The following is a 13,027-nucleotide window of genomic DNA, read 5'->3' as shown; positions in this document are numbered from 1 at the left end:
TATATGAGATATATATACAGATATATGTAAATATATATGCATTTTCTATACAATTGTATACATAGCCCTATATAATTTGGGGCTATGTTATGGTTCAAATGCTGCTTCTCAGAGGCATTCTTTTAACTCCACAGAACTGGAAGAGTTTTGAGGAGTTCTTTAATCAGGATCGTACCTGGGATGAGGGCCCACTTGCCGAAAAGGCAGCTTATGTTCTGTACTCAATATCTGATTTTAGGGAAGGTGACTACATTGCAAAATTTAAATTTGTTTGAGGTTAATTAAGCTGGAGAAAATTCTTGAAGCTTTGATTACAGAGGAATGAAATGCACCCTATGTGTAGTAATTAGAAATAGCAATATAAAAGGTAAAGCTCTTTCAAACCAAGTAAATTGGTGTTTGTATAAATGTTTCCAACTACTGTCTATTCACTCAGGAGTAAGTATTATGTTTGTTTTTTTTGTTTTTTGTGGTACGCGGGGCTTCTCACTGTTGTGGCCTCTCCCGTTGCGGAGCACAGGCTCCGGACGTGCAGGCTCAGTGGCCATGGCTCATGGTCCCAGCTGCTCCGTGGCATGTGGGATCTTCCCGGACCGGGGCATGAACCCGTGTCCCCTGCATCGGCAGGCAGACTCTCAACCACTGCACCACCAGGGAAGCCCGGAGTAAGTATTGTGAAGAAAAGTAAAGCCAAGTAAGAAGAGAGGATGACTGACGGTGATGCCTTCTAGACTGGGTGGTTAGGGAAGGCCCCCCTGAGGAGGGGAAATTTGAGCAGACACCTGAATGTCATAAAGGGCAGGCTATGTGGAGATCCAAGTGAAGACAGCTCCAAGCAGAAGGATTAGCCAGAGTGAGGGTCTTGAAGCAGAAACAAGCAGTGTAGATTCAGGGAAGACAGAGAAAGCCAGCGTGGCCAAGGAAGTATAAGAGACAGAGAGAACCTTAGGTGAGGGGAGAGGGGCAGGTGCGGACAGAATTGGGGGTGGTGAGAGGCAGATCATGCGGGGCTCTGAATGTCGTGGTAAAGAGTTTGGATTTTATTTTAAATGTGGTGGGAAGTGGCCCAATCTGATTTATGTTTTCCAAGAGTCAATTTGGCTGGGGTATGAAACACTGACCACAGGAGTGCAAGTGCTGAGTGCAAGGAGACCAGTTTGGAAGCTACAGGAATAGTCCAGGAGATGCTTACAGACACTGAGGCAGCAGCAGGTGGGGTGGTGATACAAGGCACAATTTGAGACGTGGTGAAGGTAGGGCTGAATGGACTTGCTGATGGATTGGTGATGATACTCGGGGTTGAGGATTTGGAGATATTGTGGTGCCACTAGTTGAGCTTGGGAGGAAATGGGGGAGTAACAAGCTTGAGGAAGAAAGTCAAGGGTTTAATTTTGGACATGTAAAGTCTGAGATACCTATTAGATAACCAGGAGAAGATACTCAGTAGCCAGCTGGATAGATGAACAAATGTATACTCAGGGGGAATCTTAGGGCTGAGGGTAAAAATTAGGAGATGGCAGCATAGAGATGGAATATAAAGCCACAGTCTCTGGTGGGATCTTCCAGGGAACACCCAGGAAGAATGTAGACAGAAGAGGGAGGAGGGGTGAGCCCTGAGTTCCAGGGCCTTCCAGCCTAGAGCTGGGAAGAGGAAGAAGAGATAGCAAAAGAGACAGAGTACGTTGCTGGTGTGTGGGGAAGAAACCCAGAAGAATATCTTTCGGAAGCCATAAAAAGAGCATGTTTTAATAAAGAGGGAAGGTGTGATTGGGAGCTGCTGAAAGGCTGAGTAAGAATACTAATTTACATAAAAAGAAAACTCTTAGAGAAATATTAAACTAAAATATAGGGGCTCTGTAGTTATTTATGTGGAAAAATAGGCTTAGACAAGATTATGATTCCACAAACATTGAACAGTCTTATCATAAAATCCAATGTTTAATCTAAAAATAATGTGACAATTTTTTCATTTCATGTCTGTAAGTCAAATCATTATGCTGTATACCTTAAACTTACATAGTGCTATATAGCAATTATATCTCAATAAAACTAGAAGAAAAAAAGAAAAATAGTGTGACACTAGGAAACAGTTCTTATGTTGACTAGAGGCTTATCATACAAATAAAACAATTAACCCAAATGCCAACCAACAGTCTCCTTGAAAGGCTACCTATAGGTGGGAAAGATTTCTTCCTACTCTGATGAATTTTAGCTAATGCTGTGTGAGTTGTATTGAGGCAAAATATAAAAAAAGTAGGATCCCAAACTTTCATAACTGCGCTAAGTTCTCCTTCTGTCAAAATGCCTCATCACTGATAAGTCTGTATCATTATTACAACCAAAATTCTATATCCAAGTAAACGCCTCTATGTTCCATATTGAATGTTAGCATGATCCGCATTTCTTGGCCTCTCTGCAGACATTTTGTGAACTAGTGACTTTTGTGCAGAGCATTCCCCCCTTGAACGATCTGGAACACTCAAAACTAAGGCTGGCTTTCCCTTACCACACAACATGCCCTAAATGAACTATGTCCACTTAGCTGGTATACATTCAAACAATGTGTTTAGGAAATGTAAGTCAACAGTAGTGTAAATAAAACATCATTAAAATTTAAAACAGCAGCAGGCAACACAATAATCCAAAATCCAGTCCAAGTCAAACTATTAAGTTATCCATTGCTCAGATGCCCCTCCGGCCATGTGAATAATCAATAGGTCTACCATACGCGTGACTTGATTATTTAATCAGCCTCTAAAATGGGGAGGGCTAAGCACAGAGTAGACATTCAAACAACAGTTGAGTTGTTTTAGAATGAAGATGTGCCTTTGGAATTTTCAAGTAAGCTCTACTATTTGGGATTCAAATTCTAATTGTTTCTCATAAAAGGCTTGATCAGTACCAAAGTGGGGAGACAGTCTCAATGCATAATGATTGAGCTTACCAGTTTTTTAAAAATCCCTTATCAACCTAAACTTATGCAATTTAATTTTCTTGTCATTGCTTTCCCTATAATATCAAAAATGATGCTTTCTTTACTATTTCAAACTCATCATAAAATTCCTAAAAATCTGAAATTCAATTTGTCACATTACTGCTGATTTGAATAATGGCTGAATAAAAGACAGGAAACGCTGAAGCAGCATTGATTTCTAAAACATTTTGCACTTTCCTCCTCCATCCCTGTAAAGTAAAGCTCGGATGCTATGCACAATTACACAAGAAAATCAAGAAAGCCATTACATTTAGCATTTTGTCATCATCATTGTTACCATGGCAAAAAGTGGGCTTAGTTTGGCACATCTGCTACGGGAGAGGTCCACTGGCCTTTTGTAAAGCTGAGTAACAATATAATGCCAAATTCTGTAGGCTGTCACTGTTTTTTTCCAGGGTAAGACTACTGTCCACACATGCTACTGTCTCTCTCCTTAATGATCGGACCAATGTCACCTTATTATTGTATTCTTACAGTTGGCCAGTGACCAAGGAACACAGTTAATCTAGAAAGGTTACCCCTTGACCCACCTTCTGATCTAAGGGGTCAAAAATATGTGGTGTGAAAGCTTGGGACTCCAATAATAGCAAAGGCCAAAGTTGCAACAGTTGTACTGTAAATTACAATAGAGTTGTGCTAAAAGTAGCACAGATTTAGACGTGAGAAAGACAATGCGTGATAACTAGTTGTACCCATAGTTACATTTTCTCTGAGTATCAGTTTAGTTGTCTGTAAAATGGAAATAAACGTAACTTTCTTGTGAGTATTAACTGAGATAATCTGCAAGCCCAGACACATGGTGGGTACACATGGCATCCTCCCCCCTCCTCCAACACCATCCTTTTCTTAACCACTGAGATCTCCATGCCTTTGGGAATGTTGGTTGAAGTTGGTAGGTAAACTATTTTCTACCACTGGAAGGTAATTTGTTTTGATCTCTCATATCGTTTGGATACTTTCCTCAGAGAGCTGAGGATAAAATATTTTTTTACGATCTGCCAGAAAGCATAACTTCCACATCAAGAGGATAAAAGTCAGTGTCAATATCATAATATATATCACATCCTATTTTTCATATTTTAAGTGACACCAATATCATCACTGTGAAATGGAAAATGGCGTCTACACTAATTTTGACATTATGCAGAGATTTTTCGTTTTAAAAAATGAAGCTACATTATGAAAGCAAAGAAGCTGAAATTACCTGAAATGAATACATTAATCAAGTCTCGGTATTTACTAGAAACAAAGGCTACTAGCATTTTTACCAGCTAAACAAAATATTTTCTTCTAATGAGATTTCTGCTGAGTATCGTTTATCTTAAGAGAAAAATAACGGGGCCTTACCTGTTCCAGTAGCTCCAGAACTGGTCATGCAGGTAGGCGTGGTGGCTACATTCATCACCAAATGAGGCTTTGCTTTCAATCCAGTGAATTATGTGCCCTTCTACAGCTAAGGGACAAAGCATTACTAATATAGAGCAAAGGGAAGGGAAAATTGAAAATTTTGAACTCTGTCTGGGTCTCTCTATGCTTCACATTCATGAACAGAGGCTTAGCCCTCACCATCATCTATGGATGTACTTATAAAACAACACATCGTACATGTGCGTAACAAGGAACATTTATGCTACAATCACATCCCTTTTATTTTCGTCATTTACAAAAGTCTCTCTCCTGTTCTGAGACTGCCTGTATAAGTTGACAAGTAATGTGAAAGCAAACCAAGTGAGCCTGGCTTTTCAATAGAACCCTATGTTAAAAATTCGGTACTTAGAGAAATGACTTGAAAATGGTAACCAAAATGTCTTTGGAACACATGTTTATTTCTCAAATATACACAAAAGTTTTTAAGGCATAGGTTTCTTCTAAACCTATAATTTTCTGCTATGTTAAAATAATCTTTTGCAATTATTTCACACATTTAGATACAAAATTATCAAGCTAATCTAGATTCTCTGGTAACATTTGCTAATAACATTAACACAATTTTTCAAAGCTATGGGAAAAACACATCCCTTTTCTCTATAAACAAATGCATAGCAGAGTTTAAGGACTTACCAACGGGTACTTGTAAAATAAAGTCTGGTGTTTTGTCATAACCCTTTGCTCGGAGCTGATCTTCATCTACAGGATGAACAAATACTATTACTTATCACAGTATTCCATTAACAAGACAGCAATATAATTGCTTTTCTTCCTTAAAAATGTGTAAAAATTACTAATGCAGTCATACATGTCATTCTTATATATGCAATGCTGTGTAGGAATAAATGAACTTTCATAACAAACTGGAAGCATAGATATAAAAATGCCTCTTTGTCCCTTCTGCATTTTTATGTCTTTATTATAAACATCATTAATTCAAGCTGTCATACACTACCTTTCTTATAATTGAAGATACTCAAAATAATGAAGTATACTTACTGATTAAAAGAAAAGGCTTCTACCACCAATGAATATCACTAATGTTATCAAGCCAATATTGACATTGGCCTTTATAAAACAAATGCTTTCATTAAAGCAATTAAGAAAGTTTAGTTTCAATTAGTGAAACTATTCCTACATACAAGAACATAAGAAAGAGACAAGGACAGTGAGATCCCCACAGAGAATTAATTACCCTGCTTAATACCTTTGGTCGGCTATTGTTTCTGGCATCTACCAAAGTTTTACAACTAACAATATGTAATTCTGAAAAGCCAACAGGCTTTGAGATTTTTTTCTAAATCTGTTCGATTTCTTGATCCTCTGTAAATATCAATGAGCCATTCAGGAGTAAAGGAGGCAGGAAAACAGAGTGCTTGACAAAGTTGGAAAAAACTACCTAGGTGCTTGGTTAAAAAAAAAAAAGTCCTCCAATATTTTCTAAACGCTGTCCTTGACTTCTAAAGGCATTACAATGTGATTCTGAAATGAGCAGTTCTCTGTTAGATTTTGGAGTGACCTGGTCATTCAATTCCAGACATGGCTTTCTGTCTTCACCCAACCTCAACTAATGGCCCAACCAAGTAACAAGGAAGGCTGTGTGGTCTTTTAACACCTACTGGGCTGTTGACATTGTCATGCATCCCATTCGCCTTCCTGCATCACCTTTGATTAAAATTAATGGCCCATTCTCAGTTGTTGGGTAGCTTATTTCCAATCCATTTGTCAGGCCAAGACAGTGGTTTCATGGCCAATGTTCAGAAACTCTGTTTTAGAACACTCCTGTGTACATCCTGAAAGGTCAGCATTTTAAATGTAAATAACCTTTAAATGACAAGACACATATTTAAACTAGATATTTAAATTAAATTTGGTTACAGTTGTTATCCTTTATCCAAATTTTGAAGGACTGATGCTAGAATTTGAAACAATCTCCCCTGCTTGAAATATAAAAAATTCTAAGTTAACTGTTGAAATAAGGAAATAAAATTAATCTTACTTTAAAAACAAGAGAATTTGGAAAACTGAACTGTGGATGAACAAGACTGAAAAAATTTCTATCCTCTAAATGCATTCTGGCTACAAGAATGTTTAATGGAAAAGACATTTATTAAATCAACCCAACTGCCTTGAGCTGATGTTTCAGGTAGCTGATGAACAGTTTTAGAAGCTGGGTTGACATTAAAAAAGAGAGATTAATATTTTATTAAAACTATCCTAGCTTGATCAACCTTTGCAGATGTTCAAATCTGTTTCAGAAAGAAAAATGATTATGTTTCCGACAGCAGCGCAAAACAAAATTTCAAAGGTCACCAAGCAATCCAAACGCACACACTAAAATCCCTTAAAAGGCAGATGCTACACTCTTGTTCACTGCACCAAAATTACTAACACAATACCTACAATTTAAATTTCCTGAAGATAAACATCAGGTGAGGCTAGGAAATCTTTCCATCTTTCTGTGGAGAACCTCAAAGTACAAGAGTATTCATATGCTTTCTCCATGCCACCCCCCCACCTCCCTCCCTCTCAATATGAAGTTGATTCAATAGTAACTGTACTCAAAAGACAGCTTCTAGGAGTCTGTGTCACCACCAGATATTACACTTTTTTTTTTTTTAAAAGAGGTCATTCCACATATCGGAAGTACTATGTTATTATGTATTGGGTATCTTCTCTGTTTATTTTCTAAACCCTCACTGCCTTACCTGCCTTGTTTCAATCTTCACACTATTTCTTTCAACCTAGATTTCCTAAAAAAGGAGGAGGGTACAACTTGGCAAAGTTCAGAGAAGATGAGAGTGCAAGTATAGGAAGTAGCATTTATGAACGGGTGGCCTTGCTCACCTGGTCTAGGTCCCAGGAGATTTTTAAGGTCAGCCCCATCCATCTGACCTGATTTCCTGGCCTTTGCATTATGCTCCTTTCCTGGCTCCCAGACCTTCAAAGATTTCTTACCATTAGATCATTATCCAAACCATTGGGTATGGATTTAAAATTTGGTTGACCATTGGGTGGGTCAGGGTTCCAACTCTAGGATCTCGAGGTTATGGCTCGGTCATCATCCCACATGACTTCCCTTCTGCCTCCTTCTTTGTTCATTCCCTTGTCTCATTGTGTACGTGCCTGTGTCCCAAATCCCGGGCCTATTCACTGCCCCATTCTCACCACCAGCATATGCTTGGCACATATTTAAGACTCAAAAGGGTAACTGAATAAAATATAAATGCATTTTTAAGAATACCCATGTCTTTTGCAAAGCCCACCTGAACTGACTTAATAATTTTCTTTCCTGATTTAAGAGACAACAAAAGTGACCCAAAGTTCAAGGTTGTATTTGATGACTTTCACTGCTGTCTTTCACCCCGGCCCCAGCTGTCTGCTCTGAGGTACATCTTGATCATCAAGGAAGGGACTACACATGGGAAGTTTTCCTACCTTCTTCTTTGGTCTGTAGTATTTTAAATAACATTGGATTTATCCATTCCTTAAAGTTTGGGCAGAATTCCCCATAATAAGCAGTCTAGGCCTGCTGCTACTATAGTGGGTAGTTCTTTGGTTACTTTTCCCTTTTTTTTTTTTATGGCTACTGATCTGTTTAGATTTTCATCTCTTATACAGTCAGTTTTGCAATTTATATTTTCCTTGGGAATTATAAGTTTCATCCATGTTTTTAGAGCTTTTTGTACATATTGGAACCAAGTGGTTACTTATGATTTTTTGAACTTCCCAAGTGGAAAACTGGATGTTTAAGTAACCTGCTGTTTTCTTCAAGAAAAAATGATCAGGATTAAGAAAAAAGAAAGAATAACATTAGTTAGAAAGGGAAAAAAAAGAGTAACAGCAATGTTTTAGACTAGTACTTTTAGTATAACTTCCCAGAATTGCTGGGGATCAATATGAAATCAATCTCCAAATTCTGTATACCTAACTTATTCAGCGAATGTAGCAAATATGAAGTAGGGCTCTTCTGATTTAAGGTATATTAAAAACACCTAATATATTTCATAAGTACAAGCTTGTTAATGTCATTGTTCAAGTGTTCATTATCAAAGTTAATATAAGAATATTCTCACTTAAAAGCAGACTTGTTAGCCTCTAGATCCACAAAATGTAGGGTATTTAGATAGTGTGCCTTAAGAAACAGTATTTCTGAGCTTGTAAAGTCTTCCAACCTTCCAGTTTATACATGATAAAAGAGGCCAAGAGAAGTTAAGCGACTGCCAACACCTGGGCCTCTCAAATAGCCAGATATAGACAAGAGCCCACCACAACCAAGTACTGGTTTGTCCCAACAGACCATATACCACTCTTAATGATGGCAAATATTTAACTTTGATCATGTGTCATACTTATGAAGTGGGGAAAATTTTCTCATTTTCCTCCTGAAAGATTTGGAAACGCAAGAGAGGGGATGGCTATCTGTTGGATAGTATTTGGTTGACACCGGACCGAAGAGGAGCTGAACGAAATAATCACTTGATCTCTAGCCTTTTAATGATCCTTTCTTCAATGGAACTAAAAAACCAATGAAACTGCATCCACAGATAAAACTGATGTTACATTTTAAAAGACAATCCAGATCTTCATTTGTTTTTAAGTTGTCAGGCTTGCCTTTAGAGGACATTTTTAAAAAGGAATCACATATGTAAAGAACACTGTGAAAGTTTAATTTCTGGGGCCTTTTAATTACCCTCTCCTCTAAATGCCCAAAATATCCAAAGCAATTAAGTACTGATTACACAATTTCTTTTTTTAAAATAAAGGCGTGATTTTGAGTCAGAGAACAAAACACATCTGAAACTAGTTAACATATACTTAAGAATCATAGCACGGCATGAGGACTGCCAAGAAGTTTGAGGTTTTCTTTTTTTTTCTTAAAAGACTTTAAATTTAAGAAATACAGTTATTTCCCAGAGAAATTATGCAAAATTCCAGTTCATAACATCTGAAAATGAAAAGAAAAATAATATTCTGACATGGTCTTTTATCTACGAATTTGTCAAAACGTTTCTAAAATGCTAGGTTAAAATACCTCGTACAAAAAGAAACTTTTTAACACCTGTTACATTTTTACTAAATTGGGGAAGGGCAAAAAATACACATCAATACAAGTGAAAACTACAGTATATCTTTTCTACTCCAGTATCTTGTTTTTCTGGTTTTTTTCCCCCCAAAACACTGTCTCATTCAATAATTGGTGCTATGACCTTTGCATCCCATATTTTTATATTCTCTGAGAGTAAGTTTCACAGCCTTTCCAATTTAAGAAGTTAGCAGGGTTTTGGTAATAGATGTTACTATGCTATGCAAACCATCGCAAAGGTACACCGAACAGATATGCATTTAATGGGGAGAGCGATAACACAGATGAATGAAATCTTTAGAGAACCTAAAAATTTCATTACAGCCATTAGTTTTAACCTCTTCCCCCAAAGCCTCTTATCAAAGCCACTAATAAGGAATACAACTGACTGCTCTGACCTTGTCCTTTGCTTATGTCTTTAGGGGACAATACTTGTGAAAACTGAAGTGCCCTAAAGATAGGAAACAAATGGGAGGTCACAAGCCAGGACAGTGCAAAGTGAGGCCGGGTAGGCTGGCCCCTGCTGACTGGTGGCTGTGGAGACAGAGGACATGAACATGGACAACAAAAGCAAAACTCTTCCATATTTTATACTGCATCGCTCTAAATTCTTTTGGTTTAATGCCACAAAAGAAGGGACAAATCAGCATGGTAGAGTAAAAAGAATTCAGGGCAAGTTGTTGGGAGGGGGAGGGCAATAACTGTGATGAAAGGTCTGGGGCAAGTTTCCACTAAACAGACCAGGGAGACTGGATGGTCACAGAGCCCTTTCTAACTCCAAAATTCTGTGGAATGGATGAATGTTAGCCTTTGTCTGCCCCAGCTCTTTGAGGTGTAGTCACTGATGTTAAGACCCTATTGTCCCTGAACGAATCTCAATGGAGGGAGGCATATTAGCAGCTCTGAGACATAAAAGTGATCTCTACACACTGACACACACACGCACAGGACCAAGGAACCAATCCAACAATAACAGTAACAGATTTGACCCCTGATGCCTTTTGGTTATGGGGAATAAAGCTCCAACCTGTAGCTAATTTTCTGTGGAGTGAGATATTTGATTTTTTCTGTCCTGTACTCTGCCCTGTCTGGCACTGCCACCTTACTCTCACAATGTGATTCTGGTGGGCGGTCCTCCCGCCCCCCCTACCACTGGCCACAGGAGTGGACACTTGACCCAGAATAACTGATCAGAGCCCTTTCTAAGATTCATTATGAGGCCAACCAGAAGCACCACTGTTCCCTGGGATTAGAAACTCTCAAGAGTGAACAAATTAGCAACTGCCAGGGATCATCTTTGTTGTCTAAGAATGAAGCCAACAGGGCAAAAAAGAACACAAAAGGGAAAAAAGAGGAGAACTGATGACACTGTTTTGTCTTCTGGATTCTAGACACACCAGAAGCAAACTTCTCCTTTGGACTTCACGGGTATATCTCTGAACTAATAAATTCTCCTTTTTTGTGTGTGCATATAATCTAGTTAGACTGGATTTCTGTCACTTACAACCGAAAGTTTTAATTTATCATCAGTGGCCAGGAAAGCAGATATTGGCAGATGTGAGTTATCTAACCAGAGCAATGGTGACGGAAGAGCTGTGGGCCTGAAGCAGGAAGACTACCGTCGTTAAGTGGACAGGGTAACCTGTCTTCAAAGTTCCAAAGAACCTGTCTTTCAGCAGCATACACATGTCTGTGGTTCTTTTCTCTTGGTCCCAGGGAGAAGCGTGCACAAGTATATTCAATAAGGCAAGTAAGTAAAGGTGGTCCCTCACCTTGACAACTTCTTCAGGAAGGGGAGAACAGGCCCCAGATTCTCCACATCCTGCCCCCAATATAATGTTCCTGTTACCCTGAAAACTGCATCTAAGTTTTAACCTTTAGTTAGGAATTTAAATAGTTGATACCTTCCGAAATACCCAACCATCTCAGTTCCCTTTAGCCTATATAACCATCTGTTTTATTTCTAGTCTCTTATCCTCTACTGCTAACATCTGCATGTAAACACAATCCTAGTATTCTAAATCTCATCTATTCCCACGGCCTATTCTTCACCTAAAGTCATAATCCCCCGTTTGTCACATCATAATCACTTCCCCAGAGCACTGCTGCTTCAGGTGGGGAATAAAGCAGCAGGAGTAGATGAACTCTTAGAAACAAAGATCCTAATTTCTTACAGCAAGGGACATCCTTCACTAAGCCTATTTGGCTTTACAGATTACACCCTCCTGGAGTCCCACAGAGTAATACATGAACGCTAGAAAAGCACCCATGTAAAATATGCTGGTTTGTCATAAGGCAAGACCAAACATGGTAGGGTGAGGAAGGGATGAAGCAAATGTCTCTCAGGTGTCACTCAAAATAATTGTTAGCTTCTACTAACAGGGCAACATTCACTGGAAAGAATAAAATAACTGCAGAGCCATCCATATCAAGCCAAACTTAACAAGAATTTGCACCAGACAGTGGCTGTGGAAGTCACTAATAAAAGTCCCTCCGACCTGGAGATATGCCAACCCATGGAGGATGAATGGTTCGTCTTCAGTCTTTGGTACAAGCTCTTTCATATCTTCCCTAACAGTGCAAACAGTCTTGTCAGCTTCTGGCAGTCACTATTTTCCTTTCCTCCCTTGCCTTTTGTCCAAATCTCTCCCCTCACCCCCTCAAAAAAGAGAGACAGACAGAGAGACAGAGACAGAGAGAGGATATAAAAAAACGTGGTTTCATTAATTACTTGAGAGATACAAATTAAAACATCTCCATCAGTAGACATAATACATTTTCTATTTCACTGATGTTAGAAATGGAACAAACTCTTAGCAGAGGGGATAAGGATGGTCACAAGTGACACTGGTCAATTTAAAGTTTAAGAAGGGTTCTTTGTGCTTCCAAGCCTAAAAGTCGGCAGTAGGCTCTTCACATTTTCTGAGACTTTAAATGCCGATCAATAAATATTCATTCTAAATTAACTATTCTTGGAAAGAACTGACCTCTACTTATCTGAAATTTTCCTGGAAGGCTCCATGTTTGACTTAAGATTTTTTTTTTTTTTAACCCCTAATGGTACCTGCCCATAGTAAGTACTAAAGGTATCTGTCTGCTGCACCAAAGGAAAGAGTGGTTAGCTTAGTGGTAAGACAGTCAAGCTAATGAGCTCAACTAGCTGTCCGAGAAGCACATGGAAGCAGGAAGGGGCCACTGAGAGAGAACAGATGAGGAAGTAAAATTCTATCACCACTTCAGGAAAAGTAGCTTATGAGCCAGTAGCATTTTCTTCATATGTAAAGGGTAGCTATTGATTTTTAATATAATCTGTACCTTTCTTTCAAAAATTTCATAGGAGAAGCAGGATAACAGCCTTGAATGTATTTATTTTCACTATCAAGACAATCAAGTGAGATGCACTAGATGAAACTGCATTCTTACTGGGACGGACAAGGCAATAGTGTGTGTGACTGAGCAGCCGGACGGCGGGAGTGTCTGTCATCATCCTCGTAGTAATTAGTGTGTAGTTCCTGGCA

General features: G+C 38.7%; 1 protein-coding gene across 4 annotated transcripts in view; it reads right to left on the bottom strand.

Annotated features, from left to right (window-relative positions):
• Nucleotides 1-13,027, bottom strand: part of CDIN1 (CDAN1 interacting nuclease 1) — a 219,523-nt gene that overhangs the window by 100,040 nt on the left and 106,456 nt on the right. For all 4 annotated transcript variants that reach the window (XM_079912234.1, XM_079912235.1, XM_079912236.1 and 1 more), the window contains exons 9-10: nucleotides 5,057-5,122; nucleotides 4,343-4,448 (exon numbers count right to left, since the gene is read on the bottom strand). In XM_079912234.1, coding sequence (XP_079768360.1) covers nucleotides 4,343-4,448; nucleotides 5,057-5,122 — 172 coding nt within the window. The remainder of the gene's footprint in view (nucleotides 1-4,342; nucleotides 4,449-5,056; nucleotides 5,123-13,027) is intronic.

This window comes from Stenella coeruleoalba (assembly GCF_951394435.1).
Source record: "Stenella coeruleoalba genome assembly, chromosome: 2".
NCBI lineage: Eukaryota > Metazoa > Chordata > Mammalia > Artiodactyla > Delphinidae > Stenella > Stenella coeruleoalba.
The sequence above is the reverse complement of the archived record's forward strand: the minus strand, read 5'-3'. Positions and strand labels throughout refer to the sequence as shown.